General features: G+C 37.9%; 1 protein-coding gene across 12 annotated transcripts in view; it reads left to right on the top strand.

Annotated features, from left to right (window-relative positions):
- Positions 1-27,456, top strand: part of LOC109077236 (disks large-associated protein 1-like) — a 123,447-nt gene that overhangs the window by 83,776 nt on the left and 12,215 nt on the right. For all 12 annotated transcript variants that reach the window (XR_006158392.1, XM_042751579.1, XM_042751578.1 and 9 more), the window contains 2 exons: positions 2,676-2,922; positions 26,946-27,334. Coding sequence is in view for 11 of the 12 variants with exons in the window: in XM_042751579.1 (XP_042607513.1) it covers positions 2,676-2,922; positions 26,946-27,334 (636 nt within the window). In the remaining variant the exon portion in view is untranslated. The remainder of the gene's footprint in view (positions 1-2,675; positions 2,923-26,945; positions 27,335-27,456) is intronic.

Here is a 27,456-nt window from a genome sequence, read left to right as displayed (position 1 = left end):
ATTTATGGGTGTCATGACATTTTAAACTGAAACAATGTCATTAAGTAAATCTATTTTAAAGTCAAATTATTTTTTCTTTTCTTAAACACACTAATAACAAAGCACCCTGGATTGTGAATGCATGTATCTACTGTGTAGTATTTTTATTTAATTATTTTTAGTAATAATAATAATAATAATAATAATAATAATAATAATAATATCATTATTGTTATTGTTATTATTGGTATTTTAAATAATATATTATATTAACATAATTATATTCATATAGTTGAATTATATTTACACAATATATAGATTTTATGATTTATACATATATTTTACATTTGTATGAATATTTTGTATTGTATATTATGTATTATTGTTGATTATATCTAAGAAACAAAAATATAAATAATACAATGTATATTCTTTTTTACAAATTAAAATCAATCAATCAATCAATCAATATTTATTTGATTCACTGCTGATTTTGTAAGTTTGCCCACTTACAAAGAAATTAAGGGTCTGTAATTTTTTATGGTAGGTTTATTTTATTGGATAGAGACAGAATATCAACCAAAAAATCCAGAAAAAAACACATTATATAAAGGTTAGAAATTGATTTGCACTTTTTAGTGAGTGAAATAAGGATTTGATCCCCTACCAACCAGCAAGAATTCTGGCTCCCACAGATGGGTTATGTGCCCATGTGGAACACAGATTAGTCCTGACACTTTAAGAAGTTACTCCTAGCTCGTTAGGTGTATAAGACACCTTTCCACACGATCTGTATCTTCCATTCCAACCTCTCCCACCACCATTGGCAAGACCAAAGAGCTGTCAAAGGATGTCAGAGACATGATTGTAGATCTACACAAGCCTTGAATGGGCTACAAGACCATCAGCAAAAAGCTTGGTGAAAAGGAGACAAGTGTTGGTGTGATTATTCGGAAATGGAAGAAATACAAAACAACCATCAATTGGCTTTGGTCTGGAGCTCTGTGCCAGATCTTGCCTAGTGGGGTAAGGATGATCATAAGAAAGGTGAGGGATCAGCCCAGAACTACACGGGAGGAGCTAGTTAATGATCTTACGATGGTTGGGACCACAGTCACCAAGCAAAACATTGGTAACACACTATGCCGCAATGGACTGAAATCCTGCAGCGCTCGCAAGGTCCCCCTGGTCAAGAAAGCACATGTACAGACCCATTTAAAGTTTGCCAGAGAACATCTAAATGATTCAGAGAAGGCTTGGGAGAAAGTGCTGTGATCAGATGAGGCCAAAATTGAGCTCTTTGGCATTAACTCGACTCACCATGTTTGGAGGGAGAGAAATGCTGATTATGACCCCAAGAACACCATCCCTACAGTCAAGCACGGAGGTGGAAACATTATGCTTTGGGACTGTTTTTCTGCTAAGGGTACAGGGCGACTTCACTGGATTAAGGGACAAATGAACGGGGCCATGTACTGTAAAATCTTGGACGAGAACCTCCTTCCCTCAGCCCGAACACTGAAGATGGGTCATGGATGGGTCTTCCAGCATTACAATGACCCGAAACATACCGCCAAGGCAACAAAGTAGTGGCTCAAGAAGAAGCACATTAAGGTCATGGAGAGGCCTAGCCAGTCTCCAGACCTCAATCCTATAGAAAATCTGTGGAGGGAGCTGAAACTTCGAGTTGCCAAACGACAACCAAGAAACCTTAAGAATTTAGAGAGAATCTGTAAATAGGAGTGGATCAAAATCCCTCCTGAGATGTGTGCAAACCTGGTGACCAACTACAAAAAAATGCCTTACTTCTGAGCCAACAAGGGTTTCTGCACCAAGTACTAAGTCATGTTTTGCTTGGGGATTAAATACATATTTCATTCACTGAAATGCAAATCAATTTCTAACCTTTATATAAGGTGTTTTTTTCTAGATTTGTTTTTTGGTTTTTCTATTCTGTCTCTATACATTAAATTAAACCTACCATAAAAATGACAGACCCTTCATCTCTTTGCAAGTGGGAAAACTTACAAAGTCAGCAGGGGATCAAATAAATATTTCCCCCACTGTATATATATATATATATATATTTATATATATATATATATATAATATATATATATATATATATATATATATATATATATATTATGTTATGTTATGTTATGTTATGTTATGTTATGTTAAAATATATTTTGCATTTTAAAAGTGAATCAGTTGTTTATAATAAGCTGACTATTGTTTTCCCGCAATATGAACAAATTGTTCATTTTCAACCCTTGGTTAATTTTTAATATTTGGCTATATTTCACACTGTTCATCCCTTTCCATACCTTTAGTATACTGCAATTTTTGAACAGGTTTTCATAACACAGAACTAAAGGTCATGCTAAACATCTTTAAAATTGTATGAAACGTTGCCTCGGGTTAAAATTTGCCTTAATCCAGGGTTAATATTAGCATGAAAAGTCAAATATTTTTTTATAGATCTTTAGTAAAGCAGCATTTAACAACATATGGTCTCACCAGATTCCTCTGCCTTCTTACAATGATTTAAAGTCATTTTACATTAGTAAGACTTGAGCTAACATCTTGAAACCTGTTTATTCAGTCAGGAGTGTTTAAATGCTACTATCCCATAGCAGAAGGGTGAAGGGGTAATATGACAGCATGTGGTGACGCGTTGTCTCCCCCTGCAGGTGAGCGAGGTGGAAGTAAATGGACAGATTGAGGCCGTGTGTGAGAGTGTGTTCAGTGAGATGGAGTCTAAGGCCATGGATGCTCTGGATCTACCAGGGTCCGGATGCTTCCGCATGAGGAGCCACAGTTACGTGCGGGCCATCGAAAAGGGCTGCTCGCAGGAGGAAGAAGAGGAGAGAGCGACGCGTCAGGCCATCTCACCACCTCGAACTACAACTACTGTTAGAACCATCCAGAGCAGTACAGGTACCAGACGCTTAAAACCTGATAAAATAACATCTCGGTTAAGTATTGTAACCCTCGTTCCCTGAAGGAGGGAACGGAGACGTCACGTCAGTGACCGATCAATTGGGAATCTCGCTAGATAGACCAATTTACTTAGAGTGTAAACTAAACGAGTCAATGCACATTGGCATGCAATGATTGCACCCAGCTGCTGCTGATCACAGCTTGAGCGTAAAAAGGCAGCAGGTGCACCACACACTCAGGTTTTCACAGAGAAGCCGAGCTGGTAACCCAGCCGCTCAGCGGTGGTACAGCAGCTGTGACAACAGGACATGACATCTTCATTCCATCCTTCAGGTAACGAGGGGTGCAATACATAAACGAGACATTCCCTTTCAGTCGGTCACTCTCAACGTCAAGTCGGTGACCAACGAATTAGGAATCTCTACTAAAGCACCATGGATGCTGCCCCTTTTCAGCATAGACCGGGGCTCGCAACCAGAAGGCCAGCCACTGTTGTCATAGCACTTCCCAATAGAGATTGAATAACACTGGGAAAAAGTACCCGTTCAACTTGGAACAGGAACGTTGCGGAAGCTCCATCCATCCCGAATGAGGTTTCAGAAGCACTTACACATATGAACAACCGTTTAGGTATATATGGAAGAATAGAGGTGATTGTAACCCTCTTTGAGATGGCAATGGCAAATGGAAAAGTCTGCCGGGGAAACACTGGCACTGAGGCTATACCATGGACTTTACACATATGGGATCCACTTAGGTCTCTACATATGGAACCCAACTCTCTACTAGTTCTCACGGATTCCACACAAAGGCTATAGAATCTAGCAAACATGTTGGGGATCGCCCAGTCCGCAGCTCTACACATATCAGCCAGCACCCAGAAGGATGCAACACTTCTATTAGAATGAGCTTGCAACCTGAATGGGCAGGTCACACCCTGTGCCTGATAAGCCAGGGTGATGGCATCCACTATCCAGTGGGCCATCCTCTGCTTAGAGATGGCATTCCCCTTCTGTCGTCCTCCGTGGCAGACAAAGAGCTGGTCTGAGGTCCTGAAGCTTTGTGTCCGGTCTACGTAGCATCTCAAGGCTCGGATGGGACAAAGCTAAACTAGGGCTGGGTCTGCCTCCTCCGAGGGCAGCACTTGCAGGCTCACCACTTGATCCCTGAAGGGAGTAGTGGGAACCTTGGGCACATAGACAGGCCAGGGCCTCAGGACTACCTGGGAGTCAGCCGGCCCAAACTCTAGGCATGATTCGTCAACCGAGAATGCCTGCAGGTCCCCTACCCTCTTGATGGAGGCCAGTGCAAGCAGGAGCAGAGTCTTCATTGATAGAAACTTCAGCTCAACTATCTGCAAAGGCTCAAATGGGCCCTGCTGTAGTGCTTTGAGCACTAGAGACAGGTCCTAAGAGGGTATAGAGGGAGGCCTTCTCACCCCCCTAAGGATCCTGATGACCAGATCATGCTTCCCTACCGACTTCACTTCCACATGGTTTGAGATTAGCAGCAATCGCAGTAAAATAGACTTTAAGGGTGGAGGGAGAAAGCGTTCGCTCCAACCCCTGCTACAGAAAGGACAGCACGACTCTGATTGGGCATTTTTGGGGGTCTTCTCGGTGAGAAGAACACCACTCGATGAACAGGTTGCACTTCAAGATGTAAGCATGTCTCGTAGAGGGTGCTCTTGCCGAAGTGATGGTGTCAATGACCTCCTGGGGTTGGTCACCTAGAACCTCTGTGTCCCATCCAGGGACCAGACATGAAGTCTCCAGAGGTCTGGACGCAGGTGCCACAGGGTGTCCCATCTCTGAGTCAGTAGATCCTTCCTCAGAGAAATCTGCTAAGGAGGGGATGTCACAAGGAGGATCAGTTCTGGGAACCAGGTCCGAGTGGGCCAATAAGGTGCCACAAGCAGGCCTTGCTCCTCATCCTCCCTGCTCTTGCACATTGTCTGTGCAAGAAGGCTCACTGGGGGAATCACATACTTGGGAAGGCCCCAAGGCCAGCTGTGTGCCAGTGCGTCCGTGCCAAGTGTTCCTTCGGTCAGGGAGTAAAACAACTGGAAGTGAGAAGTCTCTTGAGATGCAAACTGGTCTACATGAGTGGTCCCGAAATGTCTCCAAATCAGCTGGACCATCTGGGGATGGAGTCTCCATTCCCCGGGGAGCGCAGCTCATGACAGCTCATCAGCTGCCTGGTTGTGCAGGTCCAGAATGTACATCTGTTGATGTACGCAGTGGTTGCAGTGTTGTTTGTGCGGACCAATACAAGCCTGCCTTGTAAGCGCCCTTTGAGATGGATCAAGGCAAGGGGTACTGCCAGCAGCTCTAGGCAATTGATGTGCCAGTGCAGTTGGGTGCCCGTCCAAACCCCCAAGATTGCAAGCCCATCGAACGTGGTCCCCCAGCCAGTGGTGGAGGCATCCGTGTGAACCATAGCATTCCTGGAGACCTGTTCTAGGGGCACTCCTGCCCGGAGAAATGCAAGCTCTGAGCATGGGGTAAAGGTTTGGCAGCAAGCCGGTGTGACTTGGACCCGGTGAGTGCCGTGTTACCACGCCAAGTTGAAGCCAGTGTGGAGCCAGTGTTGAAGCTGTCTTATATGAAGCAGCCCCAGAGGCGTGACTGCCTCTGCCTCTGCAGCTGCCATATGCCCCAGGAGCCTCTGAAACTGTTTCAGTGGGACCGCTGTCTAGTCGTCCAGCCTCGAGGGTTCGGGACGCAGAAGAGATTTCCACTTAAGCCCAACCCTCTCGGCCCCGGGCAAGTATAGCCACCATTTCTGGATCCGGATCCGGCATTGCTGGCTGCCCAGAAGGTGGCAGCACTGCTGGATCATCATCTCCAGAAACCTCTGGCTCACCCTCCGATGCAGCGATTGACATCCGGTCGTCGGGGGTGTGCCGAAGTATACAAGTGTTACCCCACGATAGGGTCCAGTCTGTTCCCTGGGCAGCTGCAAAGTGCTGGTGGAAGGAGGAGCCCTCGGAGGTTGGTTCCTTGCAGGGGAATTCCTCACCATCACCATAAGACCAGTCCGGCTACTGCCAGAAGTAGCGCCCCCCCGGCAGCTGCCAGGTGGAACCATAGATCTTTGCAGAGGCACAGGCACCCCGCCGCTTTGCAGGAAACGGGGCCTGGTCCGCAACTCTGCAACGGTCATTTTCCCACAATGAGAGCATGACTCGTCTACAAACACCGCCTCAGTGTGCTTAAAGGCCAGGCACGTGAGGCAGCGATCGTGACCATCACCCAGCGCCAGGTAACGGCTGCATCCAGAAACGCACGGGTGGAAAGGCATCTTTAAAAAAATGTGTCTTTAAACCTGTGAATGCTCTTTTAGAGTTTGCTCTTTTAGTGTGCTGAAGCGCACAGGGGAGATGGCCACCTGCAACACAAACAGGGGGTAGTGCAGCCTGATGTGGGCAACCCACTCGACACGGGAAGAACCACCACTGCTGATGGGCCGTACTGCCAACACCAGAGCTTTCCAAGAGCGCGCTAAACTCGTTGAGTTTCTTCTCCACGAAGCAGTAGGAGCAGAACGAAACAATTGCTCGGCTTGAAGCTGAGTATGCGTTGCACCTGTGGCTTTTTTATGCTCACGCTGTGATCAGTGGCAGCTGGATGCAGTCATCGCATGCTAATGTGCATTGGCACGTTTAGATTACACTCTAAGTAGATTGGTCTCTCTAGTGAGATTCCCAATTCGTCAGTCACCGACGTGACGTCCAGAGTGACCAACTGAAAGGGAACTGCTATTACTTAAGTTTTAATAACAGATTTGTCACTAGGGTTAGTGACATTTTTATTTTTTTTTATACATGCAATGTCTTAAATGCACCTTTTCTATGAGAAACAAGTTTTTAATTTGTGTATTAAAATTAATTAATTTATTTTCATAGGTATAAAGTCAAAACTGTTCGGGTGGTGAAACAGAAAATCTCCAAATATGATAAAAATATAATTTATTATATTTATTACAAATTATTATAATTAAAACCATTTATAGAAGAATAATGAGAAAAAAATGTACCTTGGAGATTCATACCCCATCATTTTGTTCACTTTTGTTTTGTTGCTGACTTATGTTAAACTGCTTTAAATTATTTTTTTTCCCCCAAAAACAATCTACACTCCATAGACCATCATTGTAAAGCAAAAAAAAAAAAAAAAAAATTTTAACATTGCAAATTTATTAAAAATAAAAAACTAAAATGATTCCATTGCGTAAGTATTCATACCCTTATCTGGGACAGTTGAAATTTAGCTCAGGAGCATTCATTTTGCTTGTAGATGTTACTACATTTCAAGTATTGAAGTATTAATGGGTATGATTTGGGAAGGCACACCTCTTAATAAAATGTCTAACTGATAATGCATATCAGAGCAAAAACCAAGCACTGAGGTCAAAAGAACTGCCTGTGGAGCTCAGAAACAGGTTTGCGTCAAGCCACACGTCTGTGGAAGAGTTCAGAAAAAAATATGCTTCATTGATGGGTCACAGAAGCATGTAGTCTCTATTACCCTTAATGGAAAAAGTTTGAAACAATCAGGACTCTTCCTAGAGCTGGCCTCCTGGCCAAACGGAGCAACTGATGGAGAAGGGCTTTGGTTAGACTGGTGACCAAGAACCTGATAGTCACTCTACTTGTGCTCCATGATCATATGTGGAGATAGGAGAAATCTACAGAAGGACAAACATCACTCCAACACTCCGCCGATCCAATCTTTATGGCCGTGTGGCCATACTCAATTCTCTCTTCAGTTAAGACACATGAAAACACACTTGGAATTTACAAAAAATCACCTGAAGGACCCTCAGACTCTGAGAAACAAGATTCTCTGGTCTGATGAACCTCAATTCTAAGCGTCATGTTTGAAGGAAACCAGCTCTGCTCATCACCTGCACAGTACCATCCCAAAAGTAAAGTGTGCTGGTAGCAGCCTCATGCTGTGGGGCTGTTTTTCAGCGGCAGGAAGAAACGCTCAATGCACAAAAATATTGAGATAGCCTTAATGAAAACCCAGTCCAGAGCATTCAGAATCTCAGACTGGGCAGAAGGTTCACCTTCCAACAGGACAATGACCCTAAACACACAGCAAGAGTCCTTGAGTGGCCCAGCCACAGCCTGAGCCTGAAGGCAATCATATATTTCTGGAGAAACCTGAAAATGTGTGTCTGCCCCCATCCAACCTGACAGAGCTTGAGAGGTGAAGAGATGAGGAGAAGAATGGCAGATAATAACCAAATGCTGATGAGCAAAGCTTGTCGCATCAAACAAAAAAGAATACATACTTCAAATTTTCTAAATCAAAAAAATTAAATAAACTTATAAATACTTATGCAATGTACTTAGTGGAATTTTTTTTTTTTAAATAAATTTACGAAGTTTTGACAATTCTGTTTTTGCTTTGCCAATATGGTGTATGGAGTGTAGATTGATGTGGAAAAAAGTAATTTAAAGAAGTTTATCATAACGCAGCAACATAATAAAATGTGAAAAAAATTAAGGGGTATGAATACTTTCGCAAGGCACTGTATATATATATATATATATATATATATATATATATATATATATATATATATATATATATATATATATATATATATATATATATATGTTACTAATTGCTAATGCCAAGTCTTTTTTCCAGTGCTTTTCATTTTATTTATATTATTTATATTAAAAATAATAATTAGGATCTCACACTCACATCTGTTCAGGTTATTTTAAAAAATATATTAAGAATTTTTACTTGTTTACTTGTAGTTTAGACGGACCCTGGGTTCACAATTGTATGTGTGAAACCAAGAAAAAAAAAAGGTTAAATAAATTCACATGAAGAATGAAGAATGCATTTCCTAGAACTTGGCATATGTCTTAAACTATATATTTAAAGATTTTTTTCACATCATTCCTCATTTTATTTATTTAAAAAATCAATTTTGTCATTGACCCAACATGACTTTTTATATAGTATAGAAATAAATATATATGCCGGTATAGCCAACTGTAGCTGTTGTATATAATTATCTAATTTTAAATGGCTTCATGAATTCCAGGCATTCTTTATTGGCATTGATGGTTCCATAAATTATCTTTAACATCCACTGAACCTTAAGAGTGTACCGTTGAAAAAGTACAATCTTCCTACTTTCCCTCCCAACAGTATTTTTCTCCTCCTTCCATCCTTCACTCTCTCTGTCACTTCATCTGTATGAATAGAGAGAGCCAAGGTCTCTTCCCTCCTTCTTTCTTGTGCGGCGTGTTGTTTAATTACAGCGATTAGAGAGTCTCATTCTTTCTCCTCGTCACACTGTCATCAGGGTTGTAGTCAGCTAATTAAAAACATTTACAGACAAGTGGGACGAAGGGAGGCCGGAGAGAAAGAGAAAGAACTGTTGAGACAAATTAGAATAAGGGAGAGGAAATAGACAGGAACATAATACATAGAGACGAGATTTGGGATTTGGGGAATGACTTCTGCATGAAAAAAAAAAGCTCCATTATCGACTGGGTCCCATGTGTGTGCTTTTTTGTGAACTCTTATTCACAAGCTTAAATCACTGATAAAAAAGTCAATCAGGATTAGACATCATTGCTTTTGCAGGCCATTATTCACTTAAACAAGATTGTTAATCAATTAAAAATCTCAGTCATGCAGTGGACTTTTGAAATGAGAAAATAAAGTCTGCTCTCTGGGTTTAGGTGTTTGCAGTTTATATCATGCAGTTTCTGAGTTGAAGTCATGTATCTTACAGTTGGGGACTATTGACAACCAACCAGTACTATAATAATTTTAATGTTTATATAACACACACACACACGTGTATATATATATATACATATATATTATAAGGGCTGTTGATTCGTTCAAATGGCTGATTCATTATAGCACAATATTAACTTCTTATTTACTGAACTGTTGTATAAAATCACATTTGCATTCATGTTCATTGTGACAAAAATAGCACTCGTGTGATATTGCTCTCACTGCTCATGTGATATCACTTATCATATGATATAAATAAATATGAGACACCTCACACTTTCTTGCACCTGTTTTACCCATTTAGGCCTATTTATGACCGTTTATGCCTATAACTAGTGGCCATTATCTGACAGGGTATTTAGCCAATCATAGTGCTAAGAAGGCCTCCTGTTGTGTGAGTTATGTAACAGGCATGGAGTGAACCAATTAGATTGGAGAAAGGTTTGATTGACTTAATCAGTTAACCCAAACAAACTGTGTAGAAGGGTTTAGCTTGGCAGTTAGATTTATTATCAGAGAGAAGTAAAATTCTCCTCCTGTAGAGTAAAGAGAGAATATGAGAATTCATTCATTTTCAATGAGAGTTGGCAATTTAAGTCAGAATGACACCATTGGTGACGAAACGTTAAGCAACTTCTATGCAACACTAGGGTTTGATGCATTATGCAAATGAATCCTGGTGTGATGTGAGAGTTTAAACAGTTGTGCTCACATGATCCACCTCATGATGCGGTTGGTTACAGCAGTTGTACTGGATTTCTGACAAGAAACAAAAAGTACAGTAGCTTGCCAATCTCTAGCGGTTAAATCACTGTCAGTATGAACGGCATTCATGAGGAGTCACTGGCAGAACACATGACCTGAAGGCAAAATGAAAACAAACAACCAATATGCTTTTATATAGATGTACACTAAATGAACTAAAAGCACACCTGATGTTTTTCCTCAGGCTTTATGACTGCACAAACACACAACAAATACACATTATTGACTTATTGTCGCAGAAGGTCGCAGAAGAAATCGATCATAGAGAGCTAAAAGCTCAAAAACAAACAAACAAAAACCTCCAGTCTTGGCTGAGAGCATAAATTTCCGGGTTGAAATATGTTTATATTGTGAATATGTTCATGTTATAGCTTGGTTCATTTCCCTTTGGTCACGAGTGTGTGGGAAGGGAAGTGTGTGGAAATAGTCATGCATGTGATAGTGTGAGTGTGAAGTTCTGTAAACAGAGAGTTGATATTGAATAATTAGGGCTGTCAAATGATTAATCACGATTAATCACATCCAAAATAAAAGTTTTGTTTACATAATATATGTGTGTATACTGTGTATATTTATTATGTATACCATAAATACACACACATGCATGTATATATTTAAGAAGAATATGTTTGTTTATATATTAAATATATTTATATATAATATAAAATATAAGAAATAAATATATAAATGTATATACATGTAAATATTTTCTAAATATATAATTTATGTGTGTGTATTTATATATACATAATAAATATACCCTGTACACATACATATATTATGTAAACAAAACTTTTATTTTGGATGTGATTAATCGTGATTAATCATTTGACAGCCCTATGAATAATGTATATTTTTGATAAAATCTGGCAAGTTAGTTGAAAATATTCAATTTCTTGGTGAGAGACACCTTCTCTGGAGTTAAAAATCACTCACATACTCCAGTCTAGATCTAGGGCTGGGCCCTAAATTGATACTGAAATGATATTGATAGCTATAATTAACTTTTAAATAATCTTTGATATTAAGTCTTCATCTTGATGATCAGGACTGTGTTGTTAGAAATACAATTTATTGAAACATTACATAATGTATAATAGTAATAATGATAATAATAATAATAATAATAATAATAATTATAATAATAATAATAATAATAATGATTCTTCTTATTAATATTATTTGTATTTTTTATCATTATTATTTTTAACAAATATTACATTGGTTGTTGTTTTATTATTATTATTATTATTATTATAATTTTAAGAAAAATCACACAATCATGATTTTTTTTACATTAATGCAATTTTTAGTTATAAATAAATCGTTTATAAAAATTTTGTCCTATAATTATAATTTTTAAAGGATGATTGAATTGTTGAGGTTTATTAAAAAAGCTTTATTGAACAGTTAGTTTATGATAAATGTATATTCATTTATAAAACATAATTTAGGGGAAAAATGAATGAATGAATGAATGAATTAATTAAAAGATAGCTCACTCTCTGGAGTTTAAACAAACATTCATTCTTGAGGTCTAACATGTAGAATACATTTTCTTCCACATGAATGAAATAATGTTGCTGTAAATATCAATATTATATATGATATGTTCCTTTCTGGAACACTGTAAGCACAAAGAGTTTGGTAACACTTTACAATAAGGTTCCATTTGTCAACTATATTTAATGCATTAACTAACAATGAGCACTACTTTAGTAAATGATGGAATCAACATTAATTAAGATTAATAAATGCTTTAAAAGTATTTTTCATTGTTAATCTTAACTAATCTAGTTAACTAATGATAACAAATGGAACCTTATTGTAAAGTGTTACTAAAAATTTTAATACAAATTTTAGTACAAACATCCCAGTGCTGTTGGTCTGTATATCAGCACTTCTGAAAAGTGCCTCAGCCAATCAGATCTGAGGAAGAGAGCTATAAATATTGTATAAAATCCAGCAATGATCAGACAGAGTTTTACAGCTGTCCCATATCCCAAGTTACATGCATAGACACACACTCACAGATGCGCACAAATGTGTGTATTGCATTTGTCCTTTTAGCGGCTTTGATCTAAATGTCATTTGCACAGCATTAAAGGATTAGAACTTCCCGTCTGTCTGAGAATTTCTCTTTTTGTGTGCATTATCTGCTTTTCGGTCCATCTCTCCTTCTCTGTCTGCTTCTTTCTCGAGGGTAATGGGATATAATGCTTTCATGCCTCTAGCTTACAAGGAAACACAAGCCCCGGATCAGCACTATAGTGAATACTCTGAGGTCCAGAGCGATAGATGTCACCCTTCATAATCTCATTCATCACTGACATAAACCATGTTTCTCTCTAAATGAATCATATTTATCTTTAAATCAGATATTTAAAAAAATGTTGTGTTTATGAGAGATCATCTTAATAGCTTCTAGTAGTTTGTAATAAGGCTTTGTCTTTTCAAGATGCATGGAATTACTGTGAGAACAAGTTTATAAAGGATTACAGAGAAGGAGGCTCAGTTCTTCAGGAAGTCATAGGCGATGAAGAAGAGAGTGAGAGAAGAAACAGATGAGAGTTGTGTTAGGTACTGTTGTTTTTCTGCCACATGAGGGCGGGCTTGAGCACAAACACTGTTTGGTGTTTACTGCACCATAAAAAAATCATGTTTTATGTTGCTAGAGGCATCACTGAAGGGCATGCTTAGAATCTGTTTTAGAGCAGAAACTCATAAACATTATTATTGCACATTAAAACGCTGTTATAAAACTATAGGTGTGAGTTTTAGAGGAGCTTGTTAGCTTATGTCTTTAGTCAATGTTGTTTGGCCCTAATAAAGGTTTAAATAAAAGAAACTAGTTGTAGTCACAGTGCAGTTTTAAAAAAGTTTTAAAAACGTGACTTTAATTTAAATATATAAAGTAGCCCATAAACTGTTGATATAGATCTACTTTTAAAAAGTTGACATGTCCTGTTGATTTAAATTTGTTTTGAACAGCATTTTACTCGTTCTTTAATAATTAGGCTATTATGCGAGCATGTTTAATGGCTTCATATCGAGTGAGAATATAGTATTTGAATTATTTTTGCAAATAGCCTATTTAAGAGGTGATTTAAAAAGAAATAGAGAGAAAAGAAAAAAAAAAACAGTCGTAGGACCTAAAATACTTGATTTATACAGGGTTAGTCAGTGGGGTGGGAAGTCCCGCATGCTCATGTTTGGCCGGTACGGGAATCGGTGTAGGCCTATTTAACGGATGTGACGGTGTGGGCCGGTCCCGTTACCGCCCGTGACTGAACTAGCAGCTCGATCCAGTGCAGTGTCATTAGCTCCCATTCAAAGCCAAGCTGGAGTTTATCACAAGATCCCGCCGATTCATTCAATCGCTTTTGTCTCTCGTTCTCTCTCCGGTTACCGTTTACCGAAAATTACAGGGTATGTGCGACTTCTGGATCCGCCGCCTCTGTGAGTATGCACGCGCCTCTCTCTCTCTCTCTCTCTCTCTCTCTCTCTCTCTCTCTCTCTCTCTCTCTCTCTCTCTCTCTCTCTCTCTCTCTCTCTCTCTCGTATCAATTGTTTGTTTGTGTTTGGTAGTGTGAACGGAGGTGATGGAGGAGACCATCACAGCTTATTTTGCTTACTCATACCGCAGTGGTCTGATGGAAGTCAACGTCCATGCAGTTTATAAGCTGATTGAGCCAACGGGGCTTTTAGGCTACTTCAAAATCAAACATTAAAAGGCTAATATAAAATATTCCAAGTTTAAATTAATTAGTAATATTAATAATATACAACTATAATAGTGACAAAATAATTTAATTGTAGTTATATTAATATTATTAGGTAGGCTATTTATTAAAAAATATTAGTAATATTGTGAGCCTAAAAATTCTAAATTTTGCTTTAAAAATGACAAAAATGTCATGATGGCTTTGTTGTGTAGCCTATGTTTGAGAGAGGAAGAAAGGGAGGGAGAGATTCTGAACTCTGTCCAGCATCAGTCTATTTTGGTATGTCATATGTGATATTATGAAGCAGGTGTTAGCAGACTCTCTCTCTCACACACACACACACACACACACTCACTCACACACACATTGTGAATTGTGGGGACATTCCATATAGGCATAATGGTTTTATACTTTACAAACTGTATGTGCTATTGCCCTACAGCAACCCTACACCTAACCCTACCCCTTACAGGAAAATTTGTGCATTTTTACTTTCTCAAAAAAAAAAAACTCATTCTGTATGGCTTATAAGCGTTTTGAAAAATGGGGACATGGGTTATGTCCTCGTAAGTCACCCTCTCCTTGTAATACCTGTGTCATACCCATGACATTATACAAAGTTGTGTCCTGAAATGTCACAAACACACACACACACACACACACACACACACACACACACACACACTTAAAGAGACTATTTTCCTGTTATTGCCTTCTTTTCTGATGTCATATTTTTTGAAACCGGTGGACATGAGTCCAGAAGTTGTGGTGTGGTTCTCCCAAAAGTATTTTAGCATAACTTGGACAGAAAACTGGGTCAGCATGGGTGTAGTTTATAATGTGAGAGGATCCATGGCTCAACAATCCAAGTTCCCATTCGTTTCAAACAGTCTAGCTATGATAGGTCTCTATAAATAAAAGCTTGTTGCCAGAGTTTGTGTTTCTGAGTTTAACATCTTACTGGAGTCATTGCCTAGTGCTTTTTTAAAAAAAAAAAAAAAAAAAAAAAATTTTATATAATAAGACCTCCTGTTTGACACTGTGTTGATGATATTAAGGGTCAAGGTGTCTGCAGTGTAATAGAAAAAAATTGACCAAACCTTCATTTAGCTCTTTATTCCAGGCGGAGGATGCTGCTGTTACCACGGCAACTAATTCATTTAAACTGTTGTCCTGGGGAACAGAGGATATATGATGATGATGTCATTGATACAGTATACTCTAATATTTCCTTTTTTTGTTTAGTTTTTACAGGCTATTTTTTATTATCTTGATTTCTCTCATGTTTTGTTTAATTGATTTCATTCTAATAGAGGTTGTTTTGAATTGTTTTGATGTGGTCTTACACCAGAATAGAGCTGAGTGCATCATGGCGTTTGAGCTCATCTCGCAGTCTAAAGGGAGAGATGTGTAATGAAACTGTGAATGGGCTGACTCAGAATGCCAAATATGGCAGCGGTGATATCATATACAAGCCCTTCTGTGAAGTCGATCGATGCAGACACTCACTTAGACATGATCTCAACATTATCGATTATATATAGGCTACTCTCATTACTCTGAATACTTAATATTGATTCAGAAATAATAAAAGTCCTTTGCAATAATAAGATACAAATCCATATTATTGTATCTTATATTTTCCAAGCTGAATATTTGCAAAGTACAAAAGATTGTCATCGTCATACATTTAATATAATTGTAATGCAGTGAAACCCGTTGAAAAAGCATATTGTGTAGTTAGTGAAAACTGCAGGTTTTGAGCACGAGAGGGCGCTGTAGTACAAAAAGAGATGCTGATCTATCTATCTATCTATCTATCTATCTATCTATCTATCTATCTATCTATCTATCTATCTATCTATCTATCTATCTATCTATCTATCTATTTTTATTTCATTTTTAGTAAGTTTTTTTAGGCCTACTTCAGCTGAAAAGTATAGTTAATTTACTTTCCAAGGCATGATTCATCATTTTCAACATTTAAATTATTTTTTAATATATTCTAATATAAATGATTGTAATTTAAGTTTTAAGTGCAATTTTCATCTGTTAGCATTACATAGAATTTCAGCTTTAGTTAATTAATAAAAACAAATTTTAATAGGACATTCCTTATTTTTATTTGTAAAAGTTGTGTAAAAGTGCCGTGGGAATAGTACACTTTTGAAGCATTTATGTGCACTGCATTATAACATAAATAGTTTGGGGTGCTAGTTCTGCTTTGAGAAAATGAGTTTGTGTGTGTGTGTGTGTGTGTGTGTGTGTGTGTGTGTGTGTGTGTGTGTGTGTGTGTGTGTGTGTGTGTGTGTGTGTGTGTGTGTGTGGTTATAGCACAGCCCATCTCTCTAGACTTCACAAATCACTCACTGAGACACTTCAGTTAAACAGTCTTGCTACTTTTCTTCCTTTCTCTCTCCCTCCCTTCCTCAGTCACCGTCTCTCTCGCTCAGCCGCACAGATAATCATTTCCTTTCAGGCACTCCCCTCACTCACCATAAAAGTTGCTTTGCTGATTTATACTTAAACGTCGTGTCTCAAAGCTCTAAGATTTATATGATTTCCTCTTCCTCCCCGTAGTTAATCAGCCTGTGTAAGTATATATGTGTATGTGAGAGAAAGAGACATGAAAGAGGGTGTCAGTTAGAGAGCCACAGAATGAACATGCCGTCTGAAATGCTCTACTAGTGTGGGCATGCAGAAAAATACACAAACACACATAATCTCCAAGCTTTTATGTCAATCCCTCCTCTAAACCTATGACCTGAAGCTTACCTTTTAATAGACATTACAGAGGAGGTGATCTAATGCATTTCTGATTCAGTTTTACGCACACACGCACACACTTGCATTTGTGGTTTATGGGGACTCTCCATGGGCGTAATGGTTTTTATACTATACAAACTGTATTCTCTATCGCCCTTCACCAACTCTACACCTAAACCTACCCCTTACAGAAAACTACTGGCAATTTTTGAGTTTCATAAAACACAGTTTTTTATGTTTTTTAAGCTTTTTGTTTTACAGGGACACGGGAAGTGTCATTATATATATTTGTATATAATGTATATTTGTATATAATGTCATTATATACATTTGTGTCCTCATACACCATATACCAGTACACACACACACACACACACCCGTCAAACTTACAAATCTTCAAACTTAACTGAAACAGACATTGAGGTCCTGATTAAATATGTAATGTTATTATTTCATCATATAGGGGTTGTAAAAATATTATTATTATTATTATTACAGTTTTACAACTGCTTACAAAATCTTTACTTGTCACACTGAAACCTGACACTCAAACACCAGAACCACACACCCAATCTGCAAAACCATACACTAATTCTTGGCCTTTGACTCAGTTTTCAATTTCATAAGATCATTTTTGCAAAACACAACACACAATTCTCTGTGTAACACACCAAAATCTAACAGGAATTAATATTATGTCAAAGGTGTTTGCAAATGTTTGCTTTTGAGATGTGTTTGTGGTATTTTGAACGCAGGGTTTCATTTTGCAAGAGATGTGAGGCATTTTGCATTTTGTGTGTGCAATTCTTGGATTTGTGTTGAAAGTTTTGAAGAAAAAAAGAGGCAAAGTTTTGAAAATGTGTGTAAGCAGTTGTACTAAAACTGTATTACTACTATTATATATATATGTGTGTGTGTGTATATATATATATATATATATATATATATATATATATATATATATATATATATACACACACACACACACACACACACATTTCAAAAATATACACACTACCGTTCAAAAGTTTGGGATCAGTAAGACTTATAATGTCATTTAAAGAAGTCTCTTATGCTCATCAAGCCTGCATTTATTTGATCAAAAATACAGAAAAAAAACAGTAATCTTGTCAAATGTTATTACAATATAAAAGAATGGCTTTTATTTTAATATCCTTTAAAATGTAATTTATTTCTGTGATGCAAAGCTGAATTTCCATCAGCCATTATGCCAGTATAAAGTGTCACATGATCCTCAAGAAATCATTCTAATATGCTGATTTATTATTAGAATTATCAATGTTGGCAACAGTTGTGCTGCCAAATATTTTTTCGAAAACTGCAATACTTTTTTCAAGATTCTTTGATGAATAAAAAGTTAAAAAGAACAGCATTTATTCAAAATAGAAATCTATTTGTAACAATATAAAACTTTGCTATCACTAAAAAACATAAAAAATTGTTCTGATCCCAAACTTTTGACCGGTAGTGTATATACATATTTGGGGTCAGCAAGATTTTGTATTTAATAGTTTTATTCAGCAAGGATGCATGAAGTTGATCAAAAGACAGTAAATGCATTTATAATATGATGTTCAAATAAATGCTGTTCTTTTTATTTTTATCATAAAATTCTGGAATAAATTATCACTGTTTCCACAAAAATATTAAGCAATACATCCGTTTTAATTTAGCAAATTAACTTAATCAGCATATTAGAATGATTTCAGAAGTATCATATGACACTGGAGACTGTAAGAATGGCATCAGAGACTTTATTAAACACTATTGTAGGGTTTTGTGTGTGTGTGTGTGTGTGTGTGTGTGTGTGTGTGTGTGTGTTGTTTTTATATTTTCATGAAAATGTGCTGTAAATAATGTGGTATCAGCTGTTGTTGTCTGGTGTGTATTCCAGTATTGCGAAAAAGCACTTTTATTTTCTTTCTGTAGGTGGCGATAGGTACACAATGAAACATTCTGACACATGCTGGATCTTAAAGTCTGTTCCCTTACTAAATGTAGTGGAATGTGGTCTGTCATTGTAGATTGTAACATCTAACATTGTTTGTTACAATGTCAATTAAAAGATCATTATCTAATTTAAAACACAATGACTGTTAGAAGATGTTTTTTCAGAAACTAGTAGTATCAGAGTCTGTTTTTAGAGAGTGATTCTGAGTTCTCTTGACTGTTTGATGACCGTGCAGTTTACGTAATTACAACTTAACGGCTTCTCTTTGAGAATCACTATGCTTTGATTCAGGCCACACAGAAAGGAAGTGCAGTCATTGACATGATCCTGTCACACTGCCTGCCACAGGAAACTCTTTTCTACTCCTCTCCTCTCCTATGTATGTTGGTGTGTGTGTTTGTGTGTGTGTGTGTGTGTGTGTGTGTGTGTGTGTGTGTGTGTGTGTGTGAGTACATTGGATGGTTTAGGTTTTCACTGCGAGGGTGGGGCAAACCTTAATTACAGACCATCTCTTCTCTTCCAGAAAGGGTCCTCTGTGTCTGTGCGTGTGTGTTTTTTGCCCCTAAATGTTTTGGGAGGGTCCTTTAATGGCATATATCACTTCGGCACTGAAGTCTCAAAACATGCATTTATAAAAAGCCAAAAATTACAGCATGCCACTTAGATTGACTCTATATGAGTTTATGGGAAGAGGTGTGTGTGTGTGTGTGTGTGTGTGTGTGTGTGTGTGTGTGTGTGTGTGTGTGTGTGTGTGTGTGTGTGTGTGTGTGTGTGTGTGAAAGAGAGAGGTTCTACTTAGTTTAGTAGTTTAGGAAGTCTTTGTAACACAATGCATTGCATTCCTGCACTCCTGTCGGGCTCCTCGTTTGTTCCTTGCATTCTTGCCCACTCACCCCCAACCCCCTGTGTGTGTGCGTGTCAGAGTGTCGGGGGTCTCTTAAGTCTCCTAAAGACCACTTCACTCATGGAATAACCCAAAACCTGCACCAACACACTTCACAAAAACTACACACACATTTCTCCACCACACAACCGGGTTTTTCCCCAACCCCCTCTCACAGGATACCAGGGGTCAGAGGTCAAACCTGGAGACACAAAGCATAAAGAGAACAAACCACGGAGGGAGAGATGGGGAGAGGGGGAAAATAGAGAAGGAGAGATAGATAGGTGAGTTACAGGTAATTTATAGGGTGGTTAGTCAGCTGGAAAGTTGGTTAGATTCAAATCAGTACTGGTGCTCAGATGACAGTGCATTTATTTCGATTTGTTCTTGGCTCGTCCCATGAGTTGCGAGTTGGGTGTGCTGCATATATAAGTCGGGTGTGAACTTTTGACCACATTCCTTTGTATTTAGATGTAAATGCATGAGTGTCAGGCCTCTGACCTCTTGAGATGTATAAGATCTCGACCCTAAAGATCTTCAAATAAACACAAACATGCAAAGTTCATACCATTCATAGCTACAGGTGAATTTAACTTTTATATATACCTATTCTGTAAATTCAACAATGTATCATTTAATAAAATTATGGCAGGGCTATTTGCACTAAGTGTGAATAATGATAGAGGCTATTTACACTAAGTGCAAATAGCAATTGGATGCTATTTAAACTGAGTGAAAATAGCATATTTTCTTAGTGATAGATGCTATTTACACTAAGTGCAAATAGCGATGGATGCTATTTACCCTAAGCATTTTTTTAGCGAAATGCTGTTTACACTAAGTGCAAATAGCTATAGATTCTATTTACACTCTGTTAAAATAGCAGGATTTTCTGCTATTTATACTACTTAGCGCAAATAGTGGCAATTATCTGCATCTCAGCATTGTAGTACATTATAAAACAGTATGCAATAATAACTCATTGAGTGTAAATTTTAATTTTAGTTCAAATTATTAAATGGATGCCACCTTATTGGGACAATAAAGCCCTCCCTACACCTACCCTAACCCTACCCTATACTTTGTTTTCAACTTTTTGATTATTTCCTTCATTTTTATTGAAAATAAATGCTTTTCTGATGTGATTTGACATTTGAAAAGGGAGAAAAAAGTTAGCCAAAAGGTGGATTTGAACCCGGGTCGATCTTACCATCTGCGCCACTGGAGTTGATGATTGTTGTCCGTGTTTTGTAATCCTGACTAGCAGAATCACATGTTGGTGGTGTGTGTGTGTGTGTGTATATTTAAAAGTAAATATATTATTTTATTAAATTATATTTTATTTTATATATATATATTTATATTTAAAATAAATATGGTAACATTTTAGTTTAGGGACCAATTCAAGTTACTTGTTAGCATGCATATATTGGCTGTTTATTGGTATTTATAAAGCAGATATTAATGCCTTATTCTGCATGACCATATTTTAGATCCCTTGATCCAATCCCATACCTAAACTTCACAACTAGGCTACCTCACATTGAGACTTCATTGAGGCAAATGTTAAAGTTAATAGTTAATTAATAGTGAGAATAAAGATAATTAAAATAAGTAACAATATGTTCTCATTAAGATAAGTAAATATGGATGTGTGTGTCATCCTGTCAGTTGCAACTCAGGAGCAATGCAGGATGCATCTATCCTTATACAAATACACAAACACTCACACTCGGTGACCCGTCAGAGGCAGATATGTAATCAGACAGGTATGTAGACGTCTCATTCAAACACAGGGACTGTGAGGGCAGAACTGAGCTTTGAAGGGAGATCATTTGTGAGTCAGGAGTGTGCGTGTGTATTAAATTATAATTTTAGACTTCTTTCAAGTTTATTGTGTCTTGCGGTTTTATTATGTCTTTGTGTATCCTAGTTCGGGATGGTTTTATTTTGGCGTTTGTGTGTGTGTGTTCCAACTTTGAATGGTGTCAGGAATGCTCTGACAGGAACTAAAGCAAATGGGCCACTAAAACTAATCTCATCCTCTTTTACTGCCTGTCTCTCTCTCTCTCTCTCTCTCTCTCTCTCTCTCTCTCTCTCCCTCTCTCTCCCCTCATTCATCCCTGCCTCTCTTGTCCTCCTCCAGGGCATGTCTGTCTTTACAGACTATAGAGAAAGATATTCATCACCTAAGTTAAGAGCCTGCACCCCTGCAGATACCTACTCCCACTACTTTGAAGATGAAGTTAAAGTTTCGAGGCTCATTACCTTTGCATTTGGGAATATATATATATATATATATATATATATATATATATATATATATATATATATATTATCTATGTACAATCAGAAGAAAAAAAATTAAATATTTATTTAGTTTGTTAGTTGGCATTCAAAAAGTGTATGTTTCATTCTTTGATTTAAAATATATATAATTAAAAATATAGATTATTTTGTTTGTTATTCTATTTACTAAAAAAAAACTAAATGTTTCCATAATTTTTTTATTTTGTTTTAAAATCTGGCATTCAGTTAGATTAAAAAAAATAATAATTTTATTAATAATTTGTTTATTAATAAATACATTTAATTCAAATTATATATTATAAATACATTTTTCTAATCTTTTACTTTATTTTATTTTTTTTCATTTTTAAGACACGTTAATAATCTCAATTATTTTGTTTTGTTTTCTTTTTGAATTTTCTTTGAATTTCTTTTTATTTAATTTCTTTTTTTCTAAACAACATTCATAATAATATCACACTTACCTTAATGAGCTGCCATAACCTGTCTGGTCTGAGATTTATTTCTACTTTGCACTTTGATTATGACACTTCATTTGTCACCTGTTGGCCAAGCTTTGGCGCATGCGTGTGTGTGTGTGTTTGTAAGCGTGCATGGGTGTGTTTGTCACTGATTGACAGCGAGGAAACTGGCCATGTGTATGAACTTAGGACAGGCAAAAGTAGGTCACGCACACTGTTAGTAAACATATCCACTCACACAGTTTACATTTAGCAGTCGCAACCACGCCAGTCTGTATTTTCTAAAAAACACTGAACATTTGTTCTACTCTTTTTAGTTCAACAGTGACTGGCCTGGTGGTCTATTTTTATTTCCTTCTTTTTTTTTACACTCACACACACACGCGCACACACTGTTTCATAGAAAGGCCACGGATTTCATGTTCCTCCCTGTTTCCACAGCTACATTATCACAAAGGACTCCAGCTGGCTGTGGAAAGAGAGCAAGGGATGGAGAGAAAGACGAACAGTGACCAGCCCCTTTCTAAACACGCGGCAGCTGGGCCGAACTGTCATTCTGCACCCTGGCCTGCTGCTTACACACACACACACACACACAAACACTCTGCGGCCCCTCCTCTGGCTTTATTGCGCTTTGTGTTTTTCCGATAATTCCCTTGGAATCTACTAGAGGGAGCCCAACTAACCTGTTTCAATGAGTTTTATCGTTTTTGTCACTTCTAACACACAACCCCTCACACACTCCCATTGGTTTCCTCCGCGTCCTGCCGTCAACATGCCCAGAGGTGCGTTCAATCTCCCCTCCTAATGAAGCATGAGGCCGAAAGGGGAGTTTCTCCAGGCAGGGGCCGAAAAGAAGGGATGAATGGAGGATAGAGGGGGGCAGTGAAGGAGTGGAGAGTAGGGGGTTGAGCAGGGGGCGTCTTTGAAACAGCGCTGGCCCGGGCGGGGGGTAGTGTGTTTTTTAGCCAGGAGATTCACCATTCACACTCTTCTGTCGGTCGTTCGTTTGAAGCGCCTTCACAAAGAGGAGTTTGTGGGCCGGGGGCCAAAAGGGGTTTTGTCATTCACAGAGTCCCTCTCCTCCTCCTCTTTAACCTCTCCCTCATTCTTTCACTCTTTTGAAATGAGAAATGCTTTATCGGCCAAGAACGCAGCCAATTAATGTTCAACCAACAGGCCGAATCGCTAGAAAACTACACTGTAAAAATGATTTTGTGAAGGTTCGTTTTATAACTTACTTGCCATTTCTTCATAAAAATTTATCTCAGATTTACCTCCCTCATATTCGATCTAAAGGTTAACTACAATCCTCAGAATTAGTTTGTTTGCAGTAGCATTTGGATTGTGTTAGACGAGCGGCAGATGTTAAGACCGTTTTGTTGAGAGATTTAGTTTTTCTTTCTCCGTTCCTGCCTGCTGGAGTTCAGGAATTCTGTATCACACACCACTTCCCAACTGTTGGATAAACACGATGGCCTTGAGAGCGTGTATGTGAGGTTTTGGAGGTGTGACGCTTCCATGATCCAAACATCAAAGTGTATCCGTGGAAACTGTGAGGTAGTCCGTTATGCCGCTAACATGGCATGACTTGTTTTTATTCCGTGCCTTTTTTGTGTGTGCTTGCGTGTAGGTGAAAATAAAATCATTTGGGATGCGTCCTACACATCTGGTCTTAGAGAATATATCCTACTGCGGTGGCCCATGTTGTAAAAACACTATTTTTGAGATGTTTTAGCCTCTAAAAAGACTTTGACAGCTGACTTCCTCTTCACTTTGTGGAGTCCAGACAACCTATTGACCTCACTGGCATGCCTTTGTGCGGATGGGACATCTATGTGTGTTTCTGATAGCTGCCGTTTTTATTAGAAGGTTAAATAAATAAATCTACTGTATGTTAATTATATTTACAATACTGTATGGGGTCAGTAAGTTTTTTTATTTTTTTTTTTTTTTTTATTCAGAAAGATAATAATACTTATATTCAGGAAGGACACAATAAATATGTCAAAAGTGACAGTGAAGATACTGTTTGGGGTCAGTATGTTGTTGTTTTTGTTTTGTTTTGTTTTTTCCGGAAAGATATTAATACTTCTATTCAGGAAATAACCATTAAATTGATCAAAAGTGACAGTGAAGACATTTATAATGTTAAAAAAAGATTTCTATATCAGATCAATGCTAAAAAAAAAAAACGTTAAATTTAAGAGAAAAAAATCACATTTTCCATAAAGATATTAGACTCAATGCTCTTGCAGTATAGTGTGTGATAAGATTAAAAACTCCAGATTGTTCCAGCTTGGAAAATCACATCTGACTGTAGTTTAAAGGGCTCCAGGTGGGTGGATGTTTTGGGCTATTTGACCTGTGGTTTGCCATTTGTAACAGAAAGAGAGAGCGAGAGGAAAGGCTTTAGAAATAAACCGCAGGACTGGGTGGGTCAGAGAACACACACATACACGCTTGACACATGACACAGACTCATACACACAGGTGAGAACAAGCACACACAGTGCCCGGCTTGAGTGCTGTGATAGTTTAAAGAGAAAGCCTGGCCTACTTTCCACATGCACCGTGACCCAGTTTACATAGACTCAGATGCACGGAGCGGAGTCACAAACCTGTTCCACATCCCTTCAGTGTGTGAGAGAGCTGTGAAAAGACAGCACATGATCTTCTTACAGTTCTGTAATCTAAAACAGATGCACTTTGGCACACACACTCTCGTACGCTCAGATGTCATAAAGCAAAAGAGAGATCTTCCGATCTAATCCATTCCCTTCATGTGTTCAGGAGTAATGTGTGTGTGTGTGTGTGTGTGTTTGTGCGTGTGTCTGGGCTTGCACTGACCTGCTCCTGCCAAAAGCAGGAAATGAGGGAGCTGTAAGAAAATGGACTGCCACTGTTTAGTCTCTGAACACGCACACACGCACACATACACAGTGTTTAGTCTTCTCCAGCAGCTGTGCTATTCTAAGCAACACAGGCAGGAAGAACAGAGAGAGCAGAAATAGATGGATGATATTGGGACAGTAATGCCAAACTCCTGTTGTAGTTCTGCTCTGCAATACTTCACAGGAATCTACTCTAAACATGCTCTACTATACCATGAGATTACAGTGCCTACCTAATACTCTTCTACTTGTTTCCGCTCTACACAATTCTATTCCATGACATTGTTTTTTATCCGTTTCTGTACTAAAGTTTTTTAAATATGCTACTCTACTCAACTGTATTATATTCTAGTTTTTCTATTCTATTCTGCTTTATTCAAAACTTTTCTTCTCTGTTAGTTGTATTCTACTGTAATCAAATGCATTCTATTTCCAGTTTACTGTACTCGACTTTTATTTTTTTCTTCTATTCTTTTCTATTCCACTCTGTTTGCTCTAGTCAAGTCTGCTCAGCTCTGTTCTGTAGTATTCTACTTTATTTATGTAAATACACACTCACACACACACACACACACACACACACACATATATATATATATATACTCAGATCTTTTTTATTATTCTATAACTCTATGCTATTAGGCCAGTCTATGCTACACTACTGAAATGGATATTATCATACACTGTTTCTTTCATATTCTACTCAACTTTACTCATTTTAGTTCACTTTATCTACTCTTTATTCTACTTTTCTATACATTATATTGTTCTAAACAACAATTGTCTTCAAGTTTACTGAATTCTACTCTACTTAGTTGTATTTTATTATTACCATTTATATTATATCCACTCTATTTCACTGAATTATAGTTGATTCTTTTCTGCCCTGTTATATTATATATTCTAGTACTTTCATCTCTACTTGTTCAACAGTATTCTATGTAACTTTATTCTGTTCTACTTTACTGAATTGTTCTAACTCTAGTATTATATGTCAACTTTAACTTATTCTACTCTATTCGACCTCGACTCAATTATAGTATATTTTAGTTTACTTTATTCTACTCTTCTCAACTTTATTCTACTATGTTATATTCTGCTGTGCTCAACTGTACTTCATTCTCTTTTACTCAACTATGTTTTACTCTTTTTTTTGCTCTATGCAACCTTTTTTTTACTCTGCTCAAGTCCACTCTACTCTACTGTACTCTAGAGTACTCTGTTCTAATCTGTTCTAATCTATTCTAATATATTGTATTTCTGTTGTGTTGTTCTTAATATGGTACGTTAAATAGTTCCACGATACTCCAGCTTTACTTTCACTTCCCTTTTCACATCATGCACCTACAGTTATTGTCTTGTTATATTTTGACTGTTAAATTAATTTAGCCACTAACTGGTCAGTTGATGAATGTGCTTATTAGTTTCACTGAGTAACCTATCACTTCCTCCTACTCCACAGTATCATCATGTATAACCACCTACAAGAAAACCCCACCCCCAGTCCCGCCCAGGTCAACACCCACCAGACCATACATCTCTATAACAGCCCAGAGCAGCACAGAATCTGCACAAGATGCCTACAATGAGCTCACCAGTGCTGGTCCTGCTAACCGGGCCTTAGCAGCGGTCAAGTCGGGCCTCAGCAACTCCACAGAGAGCATTGATAGCATGAAGGCCCTGACAGCAGCCATCGAGGCAGCAAACGCGCAAGTCCACGGCCCAGCCAGCCAGCATGTGACCAACAGCACCATCACCATCACCACAGCCTCCGCCACCACTAGCGTAAGACACATCTCACAGGAAGCTAAGAGAGATGCCCTCAGGAAGTGCCTGTCTATAGGGATACAGGTTGGCCTCACACACTCACACACACGCACATCTGTGTTGCCTATAGGGTTACAGATTGTATAAGCAAAACCAAAATTACAAAGAAAACAAGAAACAGAGAATTATATGTGTAATTCACTACA

Source organism: Cyprinus carpio, chromosome B24 (assembly GCF_018340385.1).
Source record: "Cyprinus carpio isolate SPL01 chromosome B24, ASM1834038v1, whole genome shotgun sequence".
Lineage (NCBI taxonomy): Eukaryota > Metazoa > Chordata > Actinopteri > Cypriniformes > Cyprinidae > Cyprinus > Cyprinus carpio.
The sequence above is the reverse complement of the archived record's forward strand: the minus strand, read 5'-3'. Positions and strand labels throughout refer to the sequence as shown.